This window comes from Mesoplodon bidens, assembly GCF_964165515.1.
Source record: "Mesoplodon bidens genome assembly, chromosome: X".
Classification (NCBI taxonomy): domain Eukaryota; kingdom Metazoa; phylum Chordata; class Mammalia; order Artiodactyla; family Ziphiidae; genus Mesoplodon; species Mesoplodon bidens.
In genome coordinates, this window is record NC_138163.1 from 84,649,632 (window position 1) to 84,675,506 (window position 25,875).

General features: G+C 36.9%; 1 protein-coding gene across 4 annotated transcripts in view; it reads left to right on the forward strand.

Annotated features, from left to right (window-relative positions):
• Positions 1 to 25,875, forward strand: part of OPHN1 (oligophrenin 1) — a 643,672-nt gene that overhangs the window by 253,691 nt on the left and 364,106 nt on the right. For 3 of the 4 annotated variants that reach the window (XM_081222445.1, XM_081222447.1, XM_081222446.1), the window contains exons 4-5: positions 4,154 to 4,215; positions 13,754 to 13,825. In XM_081222445.1, the coding sequence (XP_081078571.1) occupies positions 4,154 to 4,215; positions 13,754 to 13,825 (134 nt within the window). The remainder of the gene's footprint in view (positions 1 to 4,153; positions 4,216 to 13,753; positions 13,826 to 25,875) is intronic. The other variant, XM_081222448.1, reaches the window with a different exon arrangement.

The window sequence follows — 25,875 nt, forward strand, 5'->3', positions numbered from 1 at the left end:
TTAGTACTGTGTTTAATAGGAGTGGTGAGAGTGGGCACCCTTGTCTTCTTCCTCATCCTAGAAGAAAAGTTTCAGACTTTCACCATGGAGTATGATGTTAGCTGTGAGCATGCCATACATGGCCTTTATTATATTGAGGTATGTTCCTTCTGTACCTAATTTGTTGAGAATTTTTAATGACAAACAGATGTTGTATTTTGTCAAATGCTTTTTCTGTACCTATTGAGGTGAACATAATTTTTGTCTTTCATTCTATTAATGTGATGTATCAGTTTTATTGATATTCATATGTAAAACTACCCTGGCATCCCAGAGATGAATCCCACTTGATCGTGGTGTATTGTCCATTTAATTTACTGCTGAATTCTGCTTACTAGTATTTTATTTTTTGAGAATTTTTGCATCTATATACATCAGGGATATTGGCCTGTAGTTTTCTGAGAGTTCTTTCATATCTGATATTTCATTTAATCCTTACAGCCACCCTTAGGAGTAGCTAGGATTTCTCTCATTTCATAGACAAGCAAAGGTTGGGGGAGAAGTAATGGATGTGCTTTGTAAAGAAAAGTGGTGCAAGAATCCTGAGAACTGAGTTTGATTCCCTACTCCACACTACTCACCAACCTAGACAAATAACTCTCAATTTAGCCATTTAATGCCTCAATTTCCTCACCCATAAAATGAGGATATTACTAATTGTTACTTCAGAGTGGTTATGGATATAGAATGAAATAATTAGTTTCGAGCAGATTTTATAAAGTGTTAAGTTCCATTTTCCTTATGTTAGAAGCACTGTGTTTGAATAAAACACACATATGACTTACTAGCTCTGTGACCTTTGGCAAGTTACTCAAATTCTCTGAGTCCCACTTTCCTTACCTAGAAATAATAATGCCTCTTTCACAGGGTTGTTTCATGATTAAATAAGATAATACATGCACAGCTCCAAGCACACAGAAAAGCCTTTTAAAAAATGTTAGTTTTGTTCCTTCTTGAATGTAAGGCAGACATACTCAACCCTGGCTATACGTTAGAATAATCTAGGGAACTTAAATAACAAGACTTCATCCCTCCTCATAACAATTAAACCCAGATTCACCTGCTAAGTGTCAAAAAGCCTAGTTGTTGTGACACAATACAATTGTTGAAGTGCACACCCAGAGGTTGAATTAGGAAATAAAGCTTAATTACCTGAGAGTGTGTTCTTATATTGAACAACAAAAAAAATGGTTGAACAAAGAAAATGACAACAACAAAACTATGTTTTTATAGTACAGAGAGCAGTAAACCCCAGCTAGTCTCTTGTTATTACTTTTTTAAATTTTAAATTTTTTAACTTTAAATATTTAAAAAATTATTGACTTTTGTCTTCTTCTTATTATGTTTCACTACCAGTTCCTTGACCCAGTTTTATCAGGATTTGGACAATAGGTCCAGAAACAAAAACAACAATATAAATATATTTGTCCATAGTAACATTGGGGACTCAGCTGGTCGTAAACAACTCTTCATGCAACAGCCACCGTTAGCAACCATCCTGCTCACACACCTCTAGTGACAATAGTGGTAACCAACTTGTCTAGGTGTGCCCAAGACTATCACAGTTATAAAACTGAACAACCCACATTCCAGAAAAACCTCCAGTACCTGTTTGCCCAGGACTGTTAGTCACGCTAAATGACAGGGGCACACTCTCTCCTGAGGCAGGCCATTTCTCACTTTCAGTACCCATTAAAACCTCTTCCTTTATATTAATCCTAGAATCATCTCCCTGCATTCTGGCTTTGTTTCTCCTTGGGTTCCTGAAGAGCTTTTGTGGGACTGTAGATACGAAAGGCATGTGGTATGTTAGAAAGAACAATAGACGGGCTAAGGGATGAGGAGAATTCTCGTTTAGGGAAAAAGATAGAGAAATATAAGGAGTATGACTTTTAGAGAGAGAAAGACCCGGATTTTTAGCCTTATTCTGTCATCTTCCTGCTATGCGATATTTGATGAGTGACTTGACCTCTTTGAGCTTCAGTTGCCTAACTTGTCAGGTAGGCGTGATGATAAACCTGAGAGTGTTGTTGTAAGGACTAAATCTTTAAGAAGGTAAATGTAGAGCGCCAACACATAGTAGATAATAAACATTACCGCTTCTCCCCCATCGCAAATTTCTGCTTTTCTAGTGTCAGTTCTGCCACTTATTGGAAAGGTGAGTGGACAAGTCACCTCTTCCTCCTTGGACTTCACTTTATACATATACAGATAAGCTAAATATTCTTTTGTATTCCTTCAAACTCTAATAACTACTATTTTGAAGTCCCTAACATTTTACCTCAAATAGGAACTATATTCTCAAATGGTATATGAATTAAAGAGAAGATATTGAAAGCCTAGAAAAACAAATGAATTCATATTAATATTGTAAATCAAAAATAGGTTTTTCTTCTTAAGAGAGCTAGACAACTAATCCAGCATTCCTAGTACCAAGGAAGCTAAGTTCACGATCAATGCAGGTCATCAGACAATGGCATTTCTTACTTCTGAGGATTAAGTTGCTGCACACACTCAGGAAAGTCACTGTTGCAAACATGGCAAATTAAAAGCTCAAACTCAGCATAAAGAAGAAAAATACCCAATCAGAAAGAGTAAATAGGAAAAGATGAAAATATTCACTGATCTCCTGTCTCCAAATACTTTATGGCTACAAAAGGAGTCAGAGATATACTTTTGTTATTCTGGCACTTTTCCGGGGAATATCAGTTTGCCTCTAAAGGAAATGTCACAAGTGCATATAATACTGGAACATTTAAAGGAAAAGTTTGACTCCGTGAAATGTAATTGTGTCAAGCCCTTGACTCAGGGTTTAATCCTCACAATAAATTTGTTAGGAACATGTAATTATCCCTAATTTGAATAGGAGAAAACTAAGGTTTAGAAGAGGCTAAGCAACGTGTTCAAGGTCACACAGAAAATAAATGGCAGAACTAGGTTTCAAATTCAGATCCATCTTGCTGCCAGAGCTAAGGTCTTGCCACTCTCACACTGCCCACACCTCCAGGTAGAGGTAACCAAAGAATAGGTTACTAAATAGCATCTGAATAGATGATCAAACAGAGATGGGAGGAGCTGCTACTACTGGAATCTAGGCTTTAAAAATGAATCAGGCTTCATTATTCATGAGGAAAAAACAATGAAAATTCAACAATACTAAGGATGCCTCTCAGTGAGCTTTGGCTAAATGATTACATTATTTTATAAATTGAGATATTATTTTCACTTAAAATGCACCATTTAAAAGTGTGCAACTCAGTGGCTTTTAGTATATTCACAGAGTTGTGTAAGCATTGCTGCAATACAATTCCAGATCATTTTCACACCCCCAAAAGAAACCACAAACGCATTAGCATCAATCCCCATTCCCATCTTTCCCCTACATTCATTGAACCACTGATTTACTTCTTGTCTCTCTAGATTTGCCTAGTCTAGACATTTCATTTAAACAAAATCATACAATATGTGGCTTTTTGTGACTGGCTACTTTCACTGAGCATAAAGTTTTCAAAGTTATTCTATGTTGTATTGAGTATCAATCCTTTGTTTCTTTTCATTGCCTCACATTGTTCCATTGTATAGCTGTATCACAACTGTTTAACCATTCAGCAATTGAAGAACACTTTCATTTTTTCCATTTACTGGCTATTACAAATAACGCAGTCAACAACATTTGTATATAATTGTTTGTGTGGATATGTTTTCAGTTCTTTTAGCAATATACCTAGGCATGGAATTGCTGAATCATGTGGTAACTCTATGTTTAACATTTTTTTAATCTTATGCTAATTTATTGGGTTTTTTTTTTAGCGTTTGCCAAAGTCATCTTAAACTTATACAGTGTTATATGTTGATTATATCTCAGTACAACTGGAGGGAAAAAAATTGGGGTAGGAGCATTAGCAAAACAAAAACAAAAACAAAAGAAGAAAAAGGAAATAAATATTCAGCAGGTACTGAACTCCTTCTTCTGTTGTCCTTAGATTTGACGCCTTCTTCTAGTGGCCATATCATCTTAGGGCACTAGTCTCTACCTCTTGTCCCATAGATTTCTGCCCACTTGCCTATCAAGTATCATGATTAATTTGGTTTATCTTTTATTGTGTCATTTCAGCCGAATCCTTCAAGGAATTTGCCGAATTGCTCAACGAAGTAGAAAACGAGAGGATGATGATGGTAGGTCATTAACACTGGGCCTAGAACCAAGATCATCTCTGATCTTGGGAAGTTTTCTTGTCCTCATTGGTTGGAGTGACACTATGTTGTTTCAGTTTCTGTCTCCTCAGTACCTGGGTACTATAAAGACAGGGAATCGATCTGGTTATTCTATCTCAAGTTCCCATCCTGAGAGTTTAGCATTAGGTAGAGGGAAATTAGTCTATTCATTTCAGTGAGATAAGATTTCAGAGGACATGAAATTCGACTGTTGAACATGTTGACAAAAATTGTGGTCTTTAGTGTTCTTAAGCAAATTATCTATTTATTTATGTGTTTATGTGCTTTTAGAAGTAATAATGTAGGCTTTATTTATATTTGACATATGATTGTTTTATTTAAATCTATGTGAAAAATTTTTTTCCTTACATTTAAAGTCTAATTTATTAATATTAATAGACTTTAATATTTAGAGCAGTTTTCGTTTTACAGAAAAGTTGAGTGGAATGTGCAGAGAGATTTCATATACAGTTGCCCTTTGAACGACACAGGTTTGATCTGTGTGTGTTCACTTATATGTGGGTGCTTTTCAATGAATACTACAGTACTACATGATCCGAGTTCAGTTGAATCTATTGTTGTGGAACCTCAGATACTGGAAGACTGACTGTAAAGTTATATGCAGACTTTTGACTGCACAGTGTGGGTGGGGGGTCAGTGCCCTTGACCCTTGCACTGTTCAAGGGTAAACTGTACTCCCTTTCTTCCCCCCACCCCTCCCCATACAGTTTCCTCTATTATTATCTTGCATGTGTGGTACATTTGTTTCAGTTAATGAACCAACATCAACACAATATTATTAAGTCCATAGTTACATTAGGGTTCACTCTTTATTGAATATTTTATGGGTTTTGACAAATACTTAATGACATATATTCACCATCAAAGTTTCATCATAAAGAATGTTTTCATTGCCCTAAAAATCCCCTGTGATTCCCCCTTCCTTCTCTGATATCCAAACCCCTGGCAAACACTGATCTTTTTACTGTGTTTTGCCTTTTCTAGAATATCATACAGTTGGAGTCATACAGTATATAGCCTTTTCAGATTGGCTCCTTTGACTTAGTAATATGCATTTAAAGTTCCTCTATATCTTTTCATGGCTTGATAGCTCATTTCTTTTTGTCATTGAATAACATATGTGCATATATTATAATGTATATTCCATCATATGGATGTGCCATGGTTTGTTCATCCCTACACCCATTGAAGGATATCTTGGTTACTCCCAAGTTTTGGCAATTATGAAAAACCTACCATACACATTTGTGTGTAGATTTTTGTGTGGATGTAAATTTTCAACTCTTTTGATTAATTTCCAAGGAGTCCAATTGCTAGATTGTGTGATATGTCTAGATTTGTAAGAAAATGCCAAACTGTCTTCCAAAGTGACTACCATTTTGCATTCTCACCAGCCTTGAATGAGAGTTATTGTTGCTCCACATGCTCACCAGCATTTGATGTTGGCTGTGTTTTGGATTTTACCCATTTTAATATGTGTGTGTAATGGTATATCTTTGCTGTTGTAATTTGTGTTTACCTGATGACATCTGATTTGGAACATCTTTCCATATGCTTATTTGCCACCTGTAGATCATCTTTGGTGAGGTGTCTGTTCAGGTCTTTTGCCTATTTTTTAATTGGTTTGTTTGTTTTCTTATTGTTCAGTTTTAAGATTTCTTTGTATATTTTGTATGCCAGTCCTCTATCAGAAATGTGCATTGCAAAAAAATTTCCAGTCTGTGGCTTATCTTTTCATTTTCTTAACAATGTCTTTTGTGGAGCAGAAGTTTTAAATTTTAATGAAGTCCAGCTTATAAGTTCTTTCATAGATCATGCTTTAGGGGTTGTATCTAAAAATTCAGCACCAAACCAAAGGTCATTTAGATTTTCTCATATGTTATCTTCTAGGAGTTTTATAATTCTATGTTATACCTTTAGGTCTATGACCCCTTTTGAGCTAATTCTTGAGAAAGTGTAAGGATTGTCTCTAGATTCTTTATTTATTTTTTCTTTTCTTTTCATGGGGATATCTGGTTGTTTCATCACCATTTCTGAAAAGACTGTCCTTTTTCCATTGAATTACCTTTGCTTCTTTGGCAAAGACCAATGGACTATATTTGTGTGTATCTATATCTGGGCTCTCTATTCTGTTCCATTGATCTGTTTGTCTATTTGTTCAGCAATATCACAGAATTATTTTTTACAAAATTTAAAAAATTATTGAAGTATAGTTGATTTAAATATTGTGTTAGTTTCAGGTGTAACAGTAAAGTGATTCATATATATATATATGTATATATATATATATATATATATATATATATATATATATTCAAATTATTTTCCATTACCAGGTATTACAAGATGTTGAATATAGCTCCCTGTGCTATACAGTAAATCCTTTTTGCTTATCTATTTTATATATAGTAGCTTGTATCTGTTAATCCTATATTCCTAATTTATCCCTCCTCCCCTCCCATTCCCCTTTGGTAACTGTAAGTTTATTTTCTATGTCTGTGAGTCTGTTTCTGTTTTGTATATAGATTCATTTGTCTCATTTTTTAGCTTCCACATGTAAGTGATATCATAAGATATTTGTCTTTCTCTGTCTGACTTACTTCACTTAGTATGATAATCTGTAGGTCCATCCCTGTTGCTGCTAATGGCAATATTCCATTCTTTTTTTATGGCTGAGTAATATTCCATTATGTGTATGTTTATATATAAATATATATGTGTGTGTGTATATATATTGATATATGTGTGTGTGTGTATATATATATATCACATCTTCTTAAGCCAGTCATCTGTTGATGGGCACTTGGGTTGTTTCCATGTCTTGGCTATTGTAAATAGTGCTGCTCTGAACCTTGGGGTACATGTATCTTTTCAAATTAAAGTTTTAATTTTTTTCTGGATATATGTGCAGGAGTGTGATTGCTGGATCATATGGTAGCTCTATTTTTAGGTTTTTAAGGAGCCTCCATACTGTTTTCCATGGTGACTACACCAATTTACATTCCCACCAACGGTGTGTGAGGGTTCCCTTTTCTCCACATCCTCTCCAGCATTTATTATTTGTAGACTTTTTAATGATGGCCATTCTGACCAGTGTGAGGTGATACCCCATTGTGGTTTTGATTTGCATTTCTCTAATAATTTGTGATGTTGAGCATCTCTTCTTGTGACTGTTGGCCATCTGTATGTCTTTGGAGAAATGTCTATTTAGGTCTTTTGTTCAGTTTTTAATTTTTTTTTGGTATCAAGTTGTATGAGCTGTTTGTATGTTTTGGATGTTAACTCCTTGTCAGTCACATTGTTTGCAAATATTTTCTCCTATTCTGTAGGTTGTCTTTTCATTTTGCCAATGGTTTCCTTTGCTGTGCAAACACTTTTAAGTTTCATTAAATCCCATTTGTTTATTTTTGATTTTATTTCTTTTGCTTTGGGAGATTGATCTAAGAAAATATCACTATGATTCATGTCCGAGAATGTTTTGCCTATGTTCTCATCTGGAAATTTTATGTTGCCATGTCTTATATTTAGGTCTTTAAACCACTTTGTGTTTATTTTTGTATATGGTGTGAGGGAGTGCTCTAATTTAATTGATTTACATAGTTGTCCAGCTTTCCCAATACCACTTGTTGAAGAGAATGTATTTTCTCCATTGTATATTCTTGCATCCTTTGTCATAGATTAATTGACCATATGTCTGTGGATTTATTTCTGGGCTCTCTGTTCTTTTCCATTGATCTATATATCTGCTTTTGTGCCAGTACCATGCTGATTTGATTACTGTAGGTTTGTAATGTTGTCTGAAGTCTGGATAGTTTATACCTCCAGCTTTGTTCTTTTTCCTCAGGATTGCTTCAGCAATTCTGGGTCTTTTGTGGGTCCATATAAATTTTAGGATTATTTGTTCTAGTTCTGTGAAAAATGTTATGGACCAATACCACACTATTTGATTACTGTAACTTTGTAGTAAGTCTTGAAGTAGGGTATGAACTTCAGAACCTGTCTATCAATATCCACAAAACAAATTGCTGGAATTTTGATTGGAATTGCATTGAATCTATAGATGGGACAAACTGACATCTTAAAAATATTAAGTCTTACTATTCATGAACATGGGTTATCTCTCCATTTATTTAGACATTCTTTGATTTTTCTCATCAGAGTTTTATAGCTTCCTCATAATGATCTTATACATATTTTGTTAGATTTATTCCTAAGTATTTATATTTTTTTGTGAACTCTATTTTAACAGTTGAATAAATAATCTTTTTGTGTGGTCCCTAGACTTGTACCACAAGTGTCCCCTGGGAAATTGTTAAAAATGAAGGTCCTTGGCCACACACCAGAGCTAGCTGAGACTTAAATGTGGAAGTACCTATGTTGGTCAATATTTATTTTTATTAGGAGCATGTGGGTCAAGTGAAACAATGTTAAGGACAAGAAAATGGTCTATCTTCCCTTTCTCTCATTGGATGACTTTGTATTGGCAGCTCAATTTTGTTAAACCCATTTATTCCAGTAGCAAGAGTTCTTTAATCTGTAATCACTCTTCCTTTTCAACAGGGTGGTACTGGCTTCTCAGAATACTGCTACCGTTTCATCTCAGCTCCTAGAGAGTTAGGATTGAAGGCAGGGCCCTTAAATCTGGGAAATTAGATCTTTAGGTGCTAATAGTGGCTGTGCCACTAACTTATTTGTGACTTCACACTAATCACTTTATTTCTTCTAGTCTCTCTTTCTTTCTATGTAGAATGAGAAAAAATTCCCACCTTCCAAGTTTGTTGTAAGTACTCCAAATGATAAAATGAATATGGTAGTGTTTTATAATAGCAAAAAGCACTGATTATATAAATGTTTCTAGTTATCTTTTGTTGCCCCCAACATTTGGCTTGTGGAAATTTGACTTGGGAATTTTCTTCTTTTAAGAGATTTGCTTATAATGATAAGTAAGAGAGGCCAATATGGGTAGTTTTCCCAGAGCCTGTTAGATGCCCCACTAGCTAATCCACACTCTACTAAATATTTTCTTCTGTCATAAGAGTTTGTGGACTGCTACCAATGTTGATCTCAAAGGCATTCACCCCTATTTCATTCAGATACCACTAGAAATGTCAGCTGTACAACTCTTCAGCCTTAGTTGTTTCTTGATCTCTTTTATTTACCTGATTACAAAGCTCTAAAGTATTGAAGAAGGATTCACCTTTTGAGATGTTTTTCTCACCATAATTGCTGGCTGTTTTCCACAGGACTGACTCATTTTCTTCTGTCTTTAATTATGTTCTGCCCCTTTGTTCCCTCAGTTCTTCAGTCATGTCTTGAGTATTGGCTCCCCATTTCCCATTTAATTACAGGAATGCTGTGTAGGTTAGGCTCAATGAAAGCCTTTTACAACATGCCAGGAATCGTTGCTTGACTGCACCTCTCTCATTTCCTGGAACTGTGGTAGAAGGACTCCTGTACCTCAATATGGTAGATGTTAAACAGCTTTTTATCATTTCTATAAAAAGAGGCCCAAAGAAGCTTTAGTAGAACATGAAGGAATTTCATAGCCCTAGCATGTGACTACTGCAGATGTCTAGTCATTCTCGTAAATGAATTTTAAATTGTTGAAGAAACTATGGAGGGAATAAATGAAGAGGAGCATCCCCGCTTTTATTTCTTAAAAAATACAGTGAGGGAGATTGTAGTACCTCTGAAAGTGGCCTTTAAAAGTCTGGATAACAGACTTTCTGTATGATTAACGATAGGAGGCTTGCCTAGATGCCTTTCTAACTCTGAAGGGGACTCTGTTGGCAGCAGTAAGGTCTTTCTTTGAGGACTTCCAAGAATGACCTAAAACAGTGTACGCTCAATGCCTTCTTTTGGTAATTGGTTAACCATCAAAGATTCCTGAGCAATTCTTCACTACTAGATTGAATGCCATCTCTATTTTAGTAAGTGGCCTATCTAGTTTGGTTTTATTCAATCAGAACTAGATTTTAGATAAACTCACTAATGTGTTTAGAATGTCACTTATGCTGGGGCTTCTACGGTGATATAGTAGGCAGGAGCTTTTTTCCTAGAGAGCTCACAAAATGAATGCAGTGATCAGAAAGGGAATAAAGGCCAAGTTTACTTAAAAGGGCTTTTCTGAGTAATTGTTAGATTTCTAAGGAGTTTAAAGGTAAAGCTGAATGGGAAAGAAAAAAGAACCAATCCTCAGTGCAACATTTTCCTACATTTCTAGCTCTATGTTCTGGCAGAAATTAGTATAATAACCAATGAATGTTAAAGAGAGGAAAATGTTCAGAGAATCTATTTGTGTTGTAGGAGACAGGGAGCAGTATTGCCAATGTGATTAAGGAAAACTGTCGACTCCAATTTAAGTGAACCATGTACTACTTTTCTAGACTGGGACAGGGCCAAACGTAAAAATAGTAGCCTTATGAACTCTGTGAGAAGTTAATGGCACACTTACTTATGCAAGAAAATCCCCCGTGGAACATGAAGAACTGGCACCTGTACCATTCTTGGGGTGTCTGCATATGCAAGGGCTCAGCTGAATATCCATACAGAGGCTTGACACATATTACTCTCTTTAGAAGTGGCATGTTCACTTCTTATTCAAAGACAAACTTCCTCAATGTTTCCCAATTGGCTACTTTTGTGTTATCTTAGTGAAACTGGAAATAGTTTTTCTAATTATCTATTGCTACGTAACACCCTATTCCAAAATGTGGTGACTTAAACTATTTCATTTTATCTCATGATTTTGTGGGTCAGGAATTCATGCAGGGGTCAGCTCACAGATTCTTCTGCTGTATGTGGTGGTATTCACCTTGGAGGTGGGGTGATATGGAGGGTCCAAAATAGCTTCACTCACATATCTGGCACCTTAGTGAGATGACTGGAAGGCTGGGCTCAGTGGGTCTTTTGACAAGAATGTCTACATTTGGTCTCTCTAGCTTGGTAGTCCCAGGGTAGTCCAACTTTTTATATTGTGGCTCAGGGCTCATGGGGAGTGTTCCAAGGGAACCAGGTGGAAGTTACTGGCCTTTTATGACCTAGCCTGGGATGTCATGTAGTATCCCTTCTGCTCTACTGTGTTTGTTCAAAGCAGTAACAAACCCACTCATATTCAAGGTAGAGGGGATGGAGACCTTCCTTCTCAATGTGAGGAGTATCATAGAACTTGTGGCCATGTTTTAAAACTTCCACAATAGTAAAGAAGAAAAATTATTCCCTGTATGTAATCTATGACACCAATAACTTAGTTTATTTCCAGGTGGGTACACAAAGTTGATAGCACATAATTCACAATCCATAGAAATGTAGAGTGTATTGGGCAAAGGAGACAGGCTGGTACTTTTAGTAAGAGAATTATTGTTTTCAATCAAGGATAGTCACAGGTGTCTATTTTTGATATCATGGATCTTTGATTGGATGAAAGTTTGCCCATTTAGTTGAACGTTGAATCATACCTGGATACAAAATAAGAGGTCCAAAGTGCCTGTAGGACTTGGATACAATATGTATTAATGCCTCAGTTCGTGTTGCTTTTTGTTGGTAGTTTAAAAATTGCTTCTTACTCTGGAGAATACAGAACTGGTTAAAACCGGCTTTCTACTCTCTATTCTACTTTTGTTATAAAGACATCTTGTCTTGCTGACACTTTGTCTCATCTGATAACGAAGCCAGTCCCTCATTTTCTTGTCTTGTAATGGATCAAAATTAAAGTACAGCTAATTTGCACCTCTGAAGAAACAAACCCCACTTGTTGCGTTGGATACATGAAATCTCCCAAGAGGTTTACGTGAAGACAAAGCTTTGTATGTCTCTACCTGCCCACTGTGCAAGGGATTCAATTTGGATCTGATGTTTTTATATTTATAACACCATATTAATGCCAATATTTTTAGTACCTGGACGGGCTGTTCCTGTCAGGTTCTGAACTTACAGTTAGGTTGTGAGAAGGCCTGGTCCAGTATTCTCTGTGATGCTGTAATACACTCCTAGTTCTGAGGGAAATGTTCTGGTTTTATGACACACCAGAGCAGGGCTGGAAACAATTTATACTGGGAGTTTTCCTGATGCTATTCCTGCTAACTCATTTGCCTCCCATGAAATGATTTGCACTTGGTGCAATTGGCCTTTTCATGTATTTTCCATTCCCTTTCTCTTCTCTTTTCCACATATACTTCAGGCTTCCTGTGTCTGTTTCTGGGCATGACCCTGGATATTTGTCGATTAAAAACTCAGATCAGACTACCAGTAAAGTTACAGAGAAATGCCCCTAATGTTCCTTCTTTCATTTCCTCTCACAGAATTTTATTTTTTTTAGGAGAAAAAGTTTATTTTTTCAAATTAAAACTTGATTCCACACCTCTCCAACTTTGGTATTAACATTATCTCTGATTTTCACAGATTTTGATTTCCATGCACAGTTATATTAATTCCCAGATACATCATAAATATTGAAAGATTTGAAAGCATCAACTTAATCCCAATTTGCCATTCTATTTTTAATGAAAGAATAAAGTTTTGGTGAGTAGTTAAGGAAATGAATCCAAATGTCTAATTATACCAATAACTCCAACTTAAAACAAATTAAACAAAAAGCTAGAACAGTGCTTTTAAAACTTGAGTGTACACACAAATTACCTAGGGCCCTTGTTAAAATAAGGATTCTTATTTAATAGGTCTGGGGTGGAGGCTGAGATTCTGCATTTCTAACAAGATCCCAGGTGATGCTGCTGCTGCTGGTTAGTGGGCCATATTTTGAGTAGCAAGGACCCAGAAGATTTTTTGAAACCCTTGTTAATTTAAGCGAAATGTTCACTTTAACATTTCTTCATAAACCAGTTTGCCTAAAGCTAGGTCAGTTACTCAACTACTCCAGGGTTAGGGAGTAATTCCCTCATTAAATCCAAGATGTCATTGATTGTTAGATGAGTCATTATTTTATGTGCTGCTAAGAAGGGAAAACACTGACAAACGATGATGCATGGTGATTTCAGAAATGTTAAAATATGAATCTTAGAATTCAAGAAATCGGGTGGTTTCTGTGCCTTCTTCCCAGTTTCCACAATGAGTGATTACTCTGTGCTAGGTACTTTGTCTACAAGATAGGTGCTGTGATGATCCTATTTGACAAAGATTTGGAGTGGCAAATTACTTTAAGTGGCACAGCTGGAATTTGAACCCTGGTCTCTATGACAGGAGAACCCACACTCTCATCTTCTCCCCCACAGGAAGGGCTCTTGTCCTTGAGAAAAATGCTCCCCTGTGCTGTCTCCCATGGTATTCTCTTAAGGTAATCGTCAAAGCATTTGATTTTAAAAGACCAATATGAGAACAACAGTAACAAAACCCAACAAACCAGCAAACTAGTGAACATTTTGCAGGTTGGTGTATTACAAGGAAATACCCTAGTAACAATGAATGTTGAATCTGAACCTTACTAATCTCCAAGTTATTTTGCATGTTCTTTCTTTTTCTCTAGGTACACAATGCTAGTGATTTGCTGATCAAACCCCTGGAAAATTTCCGGAAGGAACAAATAGGCTTCACAAAGGTACATTTTCTCTACATGTATAAGATCTTTTTTAAGCAGTTGAGTAGTTGTTTGGGATACCACCCTTCACTCTTCAGGGGTGAGGAGGATTTGTCTCTATAGGAAAAGTCATTATCAAAAAAAGTGAGACAATCTGGATTTGGCTCCTGACTGTGCTTCCAAGTAGCTCTGTAACTGTGGACAAGACACTTCTTTTGGAGCTTCAGTTTCTCCATATGGAAAATGGGGAGCTTGATAAATAGCTATTATTTAAAGGTGACTTACCATGTGATAAGCCCCGGGCTAGGTGTTTTACATTCATTCTCTAATCACAGCAACCCTGTGAGGTTCTGGTATTATCCGCATTTTACAAATCACGCAACTGAGGTTTGAACAAGATAAATAACATGATCAAAGTTATAGCTATAGAGTTAGTAATGAACAGTTGACAAGATTTAAACCTGAGAATCTATTTAGCTTCAAATCCCACACTCTTTCCATTAAACTATACTGTCTAGATCTATGCTGTCCAATATGGTAGCCACAAGCTATATAAAGAAAATAAAATTCACAACTCAGTTTCTCCGTCATGCTAGTCGCATTTCAAATGCTCAGTGAGCCACATGTGGCTAGTGGCTACTGTATTGGACAGGGCAGCATTGTACCAGATAATGTCAGATGCCCATGGATCTCTCTGATTCCCCAGTGTCTCATGAAGGGGTATGAATAATGGTCAAGTTTACTCTTTACAACTAGGTGTAGGCCTATCTTGTGAGCTCCAATATGTATGTAACATGTGACCAAGACAGCCTACCAGAACTAAATGTAGATTCTTGACCAAGCATCTGGCCCTTTTAGGACTAAGAGCACACTGCACAGTGGTTATCATATGGAATACTTTGACAAGCATTTTGGATGAGGCTATGAAAGTAGCAAGTTATGAGAAGAAAGAGCAGACTAGTGGATGTGCTTTCCATTGCCTGGTATCATCAGTCAGGTTGACATGGCATTATGTGAGTAACTGGCATTCAAGCAAAGTGAGTTCTTTGGATAGGCCAGCAATTCTGGATTCCACTCAGTTCATCATTGAATACGTAATTGGGAAAATGTATAATTGAAGGAAAAAAGAGCCTTTAAAATCACAAGTGTGGTATGAAAATAATTAGCTTCTTGTTAAGTGACATGACAGTTGTTAACATAACACTGATTAAGGGGATGAAGAAGGACAGATGATGGGAAAACCCACATCTGGTTTTCTTTCATTCCCAGTGAGAATAGGAAAAATGAAAGTAAGAATATGCTGCAGTGGTTGACTTCATGTCATCTAAGGGAAAGGAAAAAAAAATTATGTTATGTAATTCCTATGTCCCATGCCCGGGCTGGGGATTTTATGTATTCAGTCTTCCTTAATTCTTACAGTAAACCTGTGAGGTAGGATGACTATTATTCACTATTGCAATGAAGAAACTGAGCCTCAGAAACGTGAAATTCCTATTAGTTTTTTTTTAAGTGGCTACATACAATATAATATTCCATTAAATAGCTGTGCCATAACCCATTTATGCATTTCTCAATTGTTGGTCATTTAGGTTTTTTCTATTTTTTTTACTATCATAAAAAAACATTGTAATGAACATCCTTTTACATACAGATTTCAAAACTTGTCTAATCATCTCCTTAAGATACATTCCTGAAGTGATATTGATGGATCATATGCATGTTTCTTTTTTTTTTTGTCGAAATGCACAGTTTAAATTTTTTTTTATACAGCAGGTTCTTATTAGCTATTTCATACATGTTAGTATATGTATGTCAATCCCAATCTCCCAATTAATCCCTCTACATTCCCCCCTTGGTTTCCATACGTTTGTTCTCTACATCTGTGTCTCTATTTCTGCCTTGCAATGCGGTTAATCTGTACCATTTTTCTAGATTCCATATATATGCGTTAATGTACGATATTTTTTTCTCTTTCTGAATTACTTCACTCTGTATGACTCTAGCTCCATCCACGTTTCTACAAATGACCCAATTTCGTTCCTATTTGTGGCTAAGTAATATTCCATTGTATATATTTACCAAAACTTCTTTATACCTTCGTCTGTCAATGGGCATTTAGGTTGCTTCCATGACCTGTCTATTGTAAATAGTGCTGCAATGAACATTGGGGTGCATGTGTCTTTTTGAATTATGGTTTTCTTGGGGTATATGCCCAGTAGTGGAATTGCTGGGTCATATGGTAATTCTATATTTAGTTTTATAAGGAACCTCCATACTGTTCTCCATAGGGGCTGTATCAATTTACTTTCCCACCAACAATGCAACAGGGTTCCCTTTTCTTCACACCCTCTCCAGCATTCGTTGTTTATAGATTTTCTGATGATGCCCATTCTAAATGGTGTGAGGTGATACCTCATTGTACTTTTGATTTGCATTTCTCTAATAATTAGTGATGTTGAGCAGCTTTTCATGTGCCTCTTGGCCATCTGTATGTTTTCTTTGGACAAATGTCTATTTAGATCTTATATCCATTTTTTGATTGGGGTGTATGTTTCTTTAATATTGAGCTGCATGAGCTGCTTATATATTATGGAGATTAATCATTTGTCTGTTGATTCGTTTGCAAATATTATCTCCCATTCTGAAGGTTATCTTTTTGCCTTGTTTATAGTTTCCTTTGCTGTGCAAAAGCTTTTAAGTTTCATTAGGTCCCATTTGTTTATATATGTTTTTATTTCCATTACTCCAGAAGGTGGGTCAAAAAAGATCTTGCTGTGATTTATGTCCAAGAGTGTTCTTCCTGTGTTTTCCTCTATGAGTTTTAAAGTGTCTGGTCTTATATTTAGGTCTTTAATTCATTTTGAGTTTATTTTTGTGTATGGTGTTAGGGGGTGTTCTAACTTAATTATTTTCCATGTAGCTGTCCATTTCCCCAGCACCACTTAGTGAAGACACTGTCTTTTCTCCATTGTATATACTTGCCTCCTTTGTCATAGATTAATTGACCATAGGTTTGTGGGTTTATCTCTGGGCTTTCTATCTTGTTCCATTGATCTATATTTCTATGTTTGTGCCAGTACCATATTGTCTTGATTACTGTAGGTTTGTAGTATAGTCTGAAGTCAGGGAGCCTGATTCCTCCAGCTCCGTTTTTTTTTTTTTTCCCTAAAGATTGCTTTGGCTATTCATGGTCTTTTGTTTCTCCATATACATTGCAAGATTTTGTGTTCTAGTTCTGTAAAAAATGCCATTGGTAATTTGATAGGGATTGCATTGAATCTGGAGATTTCTTTGGGTAGTATAGTCATTTATCAATATTGATTCTTCCAATCCAAGAACATGGTATTTCTCTCCATCTGTTTGTGTCATCTTTGATTTCTTTCATCAATATCATATAGTTTTCTGAGTACAGGTCTTTTACCTCTTTAGGTAGGTTTATTCCTAGGTATTTTACTCTTTTTGTTGCAATGGTTAATGGGATTGTTTCCTTAATTTCTCTTTCTGACCTTTTGTTGTTAGTGTATAGGAATGCAAGATATTTCTGTGTATTAATTTTGTATCCTGCAACTTTACCAAATTCACTGATTAGCTCTAGTAGTTTTCTGGTGGCATCTTTAGGATTCTCTATGTACAGTGTCATGTCATCTGCAGTGACAGTTTTACTTCTTCTTTTCCAATTTGGATTCCTTTTATTTATCTTTTTTCTCTAACTGCTGTGGCTAAGACTTCCAAAACTATGTTGAATAATAGTGGCAAGAGTGGATATCATTGTCTTGTTCCTGATCTTAGTGGAAACACCTTCAGTTTTTCACCATTGAGAATGATACTTGCTGTGGGTTTGTCATATATGGCCTTTATTATGTTGAGGTAGGTTTCCTTTATGCCCACTTTCTGGAGAGCTTTTATCATAAATTGGTGTTGAATTTTTCAAAAGCTTTTTCTGCATCTATTGAGATTATCATATGGTTTTTATACTTCAATTGGTTATTATGGTGTATCACATTGATTAATTAGCATATACCGAAGAATCCTTGCATCCCTGGGATAAATCCCAATTAAAATTGATGTATGCCTCTTGAAGTGTTGTTGGATTCTGTTTGCTAGTGTTTTGTTGAGGATTTTTGCATCTATATTCATCAGTAGTAATTTTCTTTTTTTGCTGTATCTCTGTCTGGTTTTCGTATTAGGTGGATGGTGGCCTCGTAGAATCAGTTTGGGAGTGTTCCTTCCTCTGAAATTTTTTGGAAGACTTTGAGAAGGATGGGTGTTAGCTCCTCTCTAAATGTTTGATAGAATTCACCTGTGAAGCCATCTGGTTCTGGACTTTTGTTTGTTGGAAGAGTTTTAATCACAGTTTCAGTTTCATTACTTGTGATTGGTCTGTTCATAATTTCTATTTCTTCCTGGTTCAGTCTCGGAAGGTTACATCTTTCTAAGAAATTTTACATTTCTTCCAGGTTGCCCATTTTATTGGAGTAGACTTGCTTGTAGTAGTCTCTTATGATGCTTTGTATTTCTATGATGTCTGTTGTAACTCCTACTTATTCATTTCTAATTTTATTGATTTGAGTCCTCTCCTTGTTTTTCTTGATGAGTCTGGCTAAAGGTTTATCAATTTTGTCTACCTTCTGAAATAACCAGCTTTTAGTTATATTGGTCTTTGCTATTGTTTTCTTTGTTTCTATTTCATTTGTTTCTGCTGTGATCTTTATGATTTCTTTCTTTCTATTAACTTTGGGTTTTGTTTGTTCTTCTTTCTCTAGTTCCTTTAGGTGTAAGCTTAGATTGTTTAAGATTTTTGTTTGTTTGTTTCTTGAGGTAGGATTTTTTTGCTATCAACTTCCCTCTTAGAACTGCTTTTGCTACATCCCATAGGTATTGGATCATTGTGTTTTCATTGTCCTTTGTCTCTAGGTATTTCTTCTTTGATTTCTTCAGTGATCTCTTGGTTATTTAGTAACATATTGTTTAGCCTCTATGTGTTTGTGGTTTTTACGTTTTTTTCCCCTGTGATTGATTTCTAACCTCATTGAGTTGTGGTCGGAAAAGATGCTTGATACAATTTCAATTTTCTTAAATTTACCAAGGCTTGATTAATGACCCAAGATGTGATCAGTCCTGGATAATTTTCTCTGTGCACCTGAGAAGAAAGTGTAATCTGCTGTTTTCAGATGGAATGTCCTATAAGTGTCAATTAAATCATCTGGTCTATTTTGTAATTTAAAGCTTGTGTTTCCTTATTAATTTTCTTTCTGGATGATCTGTCCATTGGTGTAAGTGAGGTGTTAAAGTCCCCTAGTATTCTTGTGTTACTGTCGATTTCCTCTTTCATAGCTGTTAACATTTGCCTTATGTATTGAGGTGCTCCTACGTTGGGTGCATATATATTTATAATTGTTATATCTTCTTCTTGTATTGATCCCTTGATCATTATGTAGTGTCCTTCCTTGTCTCTTGTAACATTCTTTATTTTAATGTCTCGTTTATCTGGTATGAGTGTTGCTATTCCAGCTTTCTTGTGATATCCATTTGCACAGAATATTTTTCCATCCCCTCACTTTTAGTCTGTATGTGTCCCTAGGTCTGAAATGGGTCTCTTGTAGACAGCATATATATGGGTCTTGTTTTTGTGTCCATTCAGCCAGTCTATGTTGGCACATTTGGTTGGCACATTTAATCCTCTTACATTTAAGGTAATTATCAATATGTATGTTCCTATTGCCATTTTGATCATTGTTCTGGGTTTGTTTTTGTAGGTCCTTTTCTTCTCTTGTGTTTCACTCTCAGAGAAGTTCCTGTAGCATTTGTTGTAGAGCTGGTTTGGTGGTTCTGAATTCTCTTAGCTTTTGTTTGTCTGTAAAGCTTTTGATTTCTCTGTCGAATCTGAATGAGATCCTTGCCGGGTAGAATAATCTTAGCTGTAGGTTCTTCCCTTTCATCACTGTAAGTATATCATGCCATTCCCTTCTGGCTTTTAGAGTTTCTGCTGAGAAATGAACTCTTAACCTTATGGGAGTTCCCTTGTATATTATTTGCCATTTTTTCCTTGTTGCTTTCAATAATTTTTCTTTGTCAAGTTTTGTCAATTTGATTAGTATGTTTCTCGGTGTGTTTCTCTTTGGGTTTTTCCTGCCTGGGGCTCTCTACATTTCCTGAACTTGGGTGGCTATTTCCTTTCCCATGTTAGGGAAGTTTTTGATTATAATGTCTTCAAATATTTTCTCAGGTCCTTTCTCCCTCTCTTCTCCTTCTGGGACCCCTGTAATGTGAATGTTGGTGCACTTAATGTTGTCCCAGTGGTCTCTTAGGCTGTCTTCACTTATTTTCATTCTTTTTTCTTTATTCTGTTCCATGGCATGAATTCCACCATTCTGTCTTCCAAGTCACTTATCCATTCTTCTGCTTCCATTATTCTGCTATGGATTCCTTCTAGTCTATTTTTCTTTTCAGTTATTGTATTGTTCGTCTCTGTTTGTTTGTTCTTTACTTCTTCTAGGTCTTTTTTTAAACATTTCTTGCATCTTCTCGATCTTTGCCTCTATTCTATTTTCGAGGTCCTGGATCATGTTCACTATCATTATTCTGCATTCTTTTTCTGGAAGGTTGCCTATCTCCACTTCATTAAGTTGTTTTTCTGGGATTTTATCACGTTCCTTCATCTGGTACATAGCCCTCTGCCTTTTCATTTTGGCTATCTTTCTTTGAATGTGGTTTTCGTTCCACAGGCTGCAGGATTGTAGTTCTTCTTGCCTCTGCTGTCTGCCCTCTGGTAGATGAGGCTATCTAAGAGGCTTGTGCGAGCTTCCTGATGGGAGGGACTGGTGGTGGGTAGAGCTGGGTGTTACTCTGGTGGGCAGAGCTCAGTAAAACTTTAATCTAGTTGTCTGCTGTTGGGTGGGACTGGGTTCCCTCCTTGTTGATTGTTTGGCCTGAGACAGCCCAGCACTGGAGGCTACAGGCTCCCTGTTGTGGCCATTGGCCAACTCGGTGAGGGCTCACACTAAGGAGCACCCCCAGAACCCCTGTTGCCAGTGTCCCATACCTGTGTTGAACCACAGCCATCCCCCACCTCTGCAGGAGAACCAACAACACTAGCAGGTTGTTCTGGTTCAGTCTCCCGCTTCTTCCCTCTGGGTCCTGATGCACACACTACTTTGTGTGTGCCCTCCAAGAGTTGAGTCTCTGTTTCCCCCAGTCCTGTTGAAATCCTGCAATCAAATCCCAGTAGCCTTCAAAGTCTGATTCTCTGCTAATTCCTCCTCCCGATGCCTGACCCCCAGGTTTGCAAGGCCGATGTGGGACTCAGAACCTTCACTCCAGTGGGTGGACTTCTGTGGTTTAATTGTTTTCCGGTTTGTGAGTCACCCACCCAGTGGTTATGGGATTAGATTTTCTTGTGACTGTGCCCCTCCTACCATCTCATTGCAGCTTCTCCTTTGTCTTTGCATGTGGGGAATCTTTTTTGGTGGGTTCCAGTGTCTTCCTGTCAATGATTGTTCAGCAGTTAGTTGTGATTCCGGTGCTCTTCCAAGAGGGAGTGAGCGCTTGTCCTTCTACTATGCTATCTTGAACAAATCCCATCTTCTTATCAGTCTTTTTTCCTACTTCTCTAACAGTGGGACCATCCTGCACACCTATAATGAAGGTAAACAGCTCAGTGTGAGAGTAGTTTTCAAGAAACTGTCTAGAATTCTCCCAGTAGTTAAGTTTAAGGTGGTAGAAACAGCACTGAGCTAAGTACTAGAAACTGTAGCTTCCAGTCCACCCCTGTAGTTTATCAATTTATGGCCTCTTAGCTCCAACCCTCTTCAATACCTGTTCTGTCAAAATGGACAGAAATCCTTTAAGCATCTCTCCTTTACCGTAAGCAAGATATTAAGCATTCTCAGTAGAGGGTGCTGGGGGGATATTGAAGGAGGAGGGATTGTCCTGTACTTTCTAGCTGCTGTGTAGGTGGGTTGGTAGAGAGGGAGTGAGATATCCAGTGGGGCTCTGATCCAGCCATACACCCACAATATAGGGTCCCTCAGTGACCTTGAAACCTCCACCTGGCCTGGTGATAACCTTTCTGTAGGTCTTTCAATATATGTCTTTCCCTGAAGGCCTTTCCACTCATGCTGTCCTCGAGCATCCTTCTGTAGGACCCCCACATATCCTACCTGCTGACTGAAGGTTTATAACACAGGTGCTGCTCTCCACTTCCTCTGCCAGCCCGCATTACCACCTGCTTGTGCTCTGGAAGGTTCCTACTGGCGCTATGAAACTTTCCTGAAACCTAGAGTGTTCCCATCCTCTCTATCTGCTTCACTGGTTGCTGATTCTCTGCTGCCCACCTGCCCTCTGGACTTGCCTCCTGCTTACTTAGTGACTGTGGACTACCAGACCAAAATAGCAAACTTCTCTGCTGTTCAGTGGCTTCAATTATACCTTTTCCAATGAGATCTGAACCCCTTCCAAATTTGTCCTCCTTTGAGTACCTTCCTTTAGCCTTAGGGTACCATATATAGTTTCCTTATATCTTATGGTTAGTTTATTTTAGTTTAATAAGTTTGTAGTTCAGTAATTCTTTATACTGGTTTCTACCTCTTGACTAGGCCTAGACTGATGCCCCCAGACTGATACACTGCTGCTAGCTGGCTCTGTGATTTTATTGGTATGTGCTTTGTTAGGCCCTTACAAATATAATTATATGTTCTCATATGAAGCCCCGGACAACCCTGTAAAGTACAGGTTATTATCCCTTGTTTAGAGATGAGGAAACTAAGGTTCAGTGACCTGTGGCGTCTAAGGTCACTCGACAAGGAAGTGGCAGAGCTTGGATGTGAATTCAGTTCTCCTGGTTGTAAGTCTATGTCTCCTTTCAGTGTATGAGCGATAGCACTTCTCCCTGGGCCTCAGTTTTCTCATAGGTACAATAAGAACAATGGACAAATAACTCATAATCTAGTATTCTGTTTGAGAGTCTAAAGGTAATTAACTAAATGTGCATCTATTGAGATGTACAAATTAGTTAGTCAGAATTTGGTGTGCCATAAGTGTAAAATACGCAGTCAATTTTTAAAAATAAAATTTTATTGGAGTATAGTTAATTTACAATGCTGTGTTACTTTCTGCTATATAGTGAAATGAATCAGTTATACATATACATATATCCACTCTTCTTTAGATTCTTTTCCCATATAGCTCATTAGAGAGTACTGAGTAGAGTTTCCTGTGCTATACAGTACGTCCTTATTAGTTATCTATTTTATGTACACTAGTGTGCACATGTCAATCTCAATCTCCTAATTTGTCCCTCTCCCTCTTTCACTGGTGATAACCCTATGATTGTTTTCTACATCTGTAACTCTAGTTCTGTTTTGTAAAAAAGTTCATTTGTACCATTTTTTTTAATTCCACATATAAGAAATATCATGCATTTGTCCTACTCTGTCTGACTTACTTCACTCAGTATGACAGTCTCTGGGTCCATCCATGTTGCTGCAAATGACTTTATTTATTTGTTTGTTTGTTTGTTTGTTTGTTTTGGCTGAGTTATATTCCATACTATAAATGTACCACGTCTTCTTTATCCATTTCTCTGTCAATGGACATTTAGGTTGCTTCCGTGTCCTGGCTATTGTATATAGTGCTGCAGTGAACATCGGAGTGCATGCATCTTTTCGAATTATGGTTTTCTCCATGGATTTGCCTCGGAGTGGGATTGCTGGGTCATATGGTAGTTCTTATTTTCATTTTTTAAGGAACCTCCATAATGTTCACCATAGTGGCTGTACCAATTTACATCCCCACCAACAGTGCAAGAGGGTTCCCTTTTCTCCACACCCTCTCCAGCATTTATTGTTAGTAGATGTTTTTGATGATGACCATTCTGACCATTGTGTGGTGATACCTCATTGTAGTTTTTATTTGCATTTCTCTAATGATTAGTGATGTTGAGCATTTTTCATATGTCTCTTGGCCATCTGTATGTCTTCTTTGGAGAAATGTCTAATTAGTTATCTGGCCCATTTTTTGATTTGTGTTATTGTTTTTTTTTTTGATTTTGAGCTGCATGAGCTGTTTGTATAGTTTGGAGATTAATCCCTTCTCAGACGCTTCATTTGCAAATATTTTCTCCAATTCTGTGGGTTGTCTTTTCGTTTCATTCATGTTTTCCTATTCTGTGCAGAATCTTTTGATTTTAATTAGGTCCCATTTGTTTATTTTTGTTTTTAATTTCATTATTCTATGAGGTGAGTCAAAAGGTCTTGATGATTTATGTCATAGAGCAGGGGTCCCCAACCCCCAGGCCATGGACCAGAAACTAGGTCGATTCCTAGGTATTTTATTCTTTTTGTTGCAATGGTAAATGGGATTGTTTCCTTAATTTATTTTTCTGATCTTTCCTTGTTAGTGTACAGGATTGCAAGAGATTTCTGTGTATTAATTTTGTATCCTGCAACTTTACTAAATTCATTGATGAGCTTTAGTAGTTTTCTGTTGGAATCTTTAGGATTTTCTATATATAGTATAATATTATCTGCAAACAGTGACAGTTTTACTTCTTCTTTGTCAATTTGGATTCCTTTTATTTCCTTTTCTTCTCTGATTGCCACGGCTAGGGCTTCCAAAACTATGTTGAATAATAGTGGCGAAAGTGGGGACCCTTGTCTTGATCCTGATTTTAGAGGAAATACTTAGTTTTCACCACTGAGAATAATGTTTGCTGTGCGTTTGTCATATATAGCTTTTATTATGTTGGGGTTGGTTCCCTCTATGCGCACTTTCTGGAGAGTTTTTATCATAAATCGGTGTTGAATTCTGTCAACATCTTTTTCTGTATCTATTAACATGGTCATATGGTTTTTATTCTTTAATTAGTTAATATAGTATATCACATTGATTGATTTGCATATATTGAAGAATTCTTGCATCCCTGGGATAAGTCCCACTTGGTCATGGTATATGATCCTTTCAATGTGTTGTTGATTCGATTTGCTAGTATTTTGGTGAGGATTTTTGGATCTATGTTCATCGGTGATACTGGCCCATAATATTCTTTTTGTGTGATATCTCTGTCTGGTTTTTGGATCAGGGTGATGGTGTCCTCGTAGCATGAGCTTGGGAGTCTTCCTTGCTCTGTTATTTTTTTGGAATAGTTTCAGAAGTATAGGTGTTAACTCTTCTCTAAATGTTTGATAGAATTCGCCTAGAGTCCATTTGGTCCTGGACTTCTGTTTGTTGGAAGTTTTTAAATCACAGTTTCAATTTCCGTACTTGTGACTTATCTGTTCATATTTTCTATTTCTTCCTGGTTCAGTCTTGGAAGGTTGTGTCTCTATAAGAGTGTGTTCATTTCTTCTAAGTTGTCCATTTTACTGGCATATATTTGCTTGTAGTTGTCTTTTAACATCCTTTGAATTTTTGTGGTGTCAGTTGTAACTTCTCCTTTTTCATTTCTATTTTTATTGATGTTAGTCCTCTCCCGTTTTTTCTTGATGAGTCTGGCTAAAGGTTTACCAATTTTTTTTTTTTATCTTCTCAGCGAACCAGATTTTAGTTTCATTGATCCTTGATATTGTTGTCTTTGTCTCTATTTTATTTATTTCTGCTCTGAGGTTTATGATTTATTTCCTTCTAATAACTTTTGGTTTTGTTTGTTCTTCTTTCTCCAGTTGCTTTAACTGTAAGGTCAGGATGTTTATTTGAGATTTTTCTTTTTTCCTGAGGTAAGATTTTATTGCTGTAAACTTCCCTCTAAGAACTGCTTTTGCTGTGTCTTATAGGTTTTGGATCATCATATTTTCATTGTCATTTGCCTCTAGGTATTTTTTGAGTTCCTCTTTCAGTTCTTCAGTGATCCATTGGTTGTTTAGTATCACATTTTTTAGACTCCATATGTTTTTTTTTTTTTTTTTTTTTTTTTTTTTTTTGCTGTACGCGGGCCTCTCACTGCTGTGGCCTCTCCCGTTGCGGAGCACAGGCTCCGGACACACAGGCTCCGTGGCCATGGCTCGCGGGCCCAGCCGCTGCGCGGCATGTGGGATCTTCCGGGATAGGGGCACGAACCCGTGTCCCCTGCATCGGCA